Here is a 793-nt window from a genome sequence, read left to right as displayed (position 1 = left end):
ATAAAGAAGCCTTTGTTTCATATCCGACGTCGAGCTGTTTATTTTGAAGGTAGTTAATCTACATTTTTGGTGCCGAAACCCGGGAATAAGATGAGCCAGGAGGACTCAATCGGAGATGCAGCCGGAGCTGCGGGAATGACAGGAGACGAACGTCGGACAGAAGCGGAAAGAATGAGACGAAAGCGAGGTACAATCAGAGGTGCCACTACAAGACTTATTAATCAGATTGACTCAGAAATGGCCAAGCCAGATCCAGATACTGATCACTTGAGTACTTTATTGGAAATGCTGTCGGCTAAGGAGGACAGTCTGTCTGAACTCGACCACGGAATAGAACGGCTAACTACGTTGGATGACTTGGAAACGGAGATCGAAGCTTCCGAGGAATACAAGGAACGTGTCATCATGTCCAGGAGCCGTGCGCAGCGCACGATAAAGAAAATGGAGGAGGTGAACCAAAGCGCAGCACATCCAAGAGTGAGTGGCGCTTCAGGTAACTCAGTACCACAGAGACAATCAGTAAAGCTACCAACACTGGCGTAAAGTATACCCCCGCAGCCCCCGCGAGGCGGGGGGGCCCCGGCCCCCCTCATATGAGAACGGGCCCCCTACCTCTATACCCCAAAGCGGCCGCCGACAGCATGTTAGATTTCTACTAGAGCGGCCGCGGCCGGCCGCAATTTTGAAAGACACTACATGAAATAATACTGCGCCAGTGGATACATGAACAACTTACTTTTATTTTGAAACCCAGAAATTGGGTGTGTTGTCATTGACTTTTCTGAAGTATTTC

The 793-nt window shown here is 49.4% G+C and overlaps 1 protein-coding gene across 1 annotated transcript in view; it reads right to left on the bottom strand.

Annotated features, from left to right (window-relative positions):
* LOC134879876 (leucine-rich repeat and fibronectin type III domain-containing protein 1-like protein) overlaps window positions 1–593 on the bottom strand; it is a gene marked incomplete at its 3' end in the record, with an annotated part of 25,576 nt that extends 24,983 nt beyond the window's left edge. Inside the window, exon 1 of the mRNA XM_063906431.1 lies at window positions 534–593. Within this exon, the coding sequence (XP_063762501.1) occupies window positions 534–593 (60 nt within the window). The remainder of the gene's footprint in view (window positions 1–533) is intronic.
* Window positions 594–793: the final 200 nt, after the last annotated feature.

This window comes from Eleginops maclovinus, chromosome 18 (genome assembly GCF_036324505.1).
Source record: "Eleginops maclovinus isolate JMC-PN-2008 ecotype Puerto Natales chromosome 18, JC_Emac_rtc_rv5, whole genome shotgun sequence".
NCBI classification, from domain to species: Eukaryota; Metazoa; Chordata; class Actinopteri; order Perciformes; family Eleginopidae; genus Eleginops; species Eleginops maclovinus.
The sequence above is the reverse complement of the archived record's forward strand: the minus strand, read 5'-3'. Positions and strand labels throughout refer to the sequence as shown.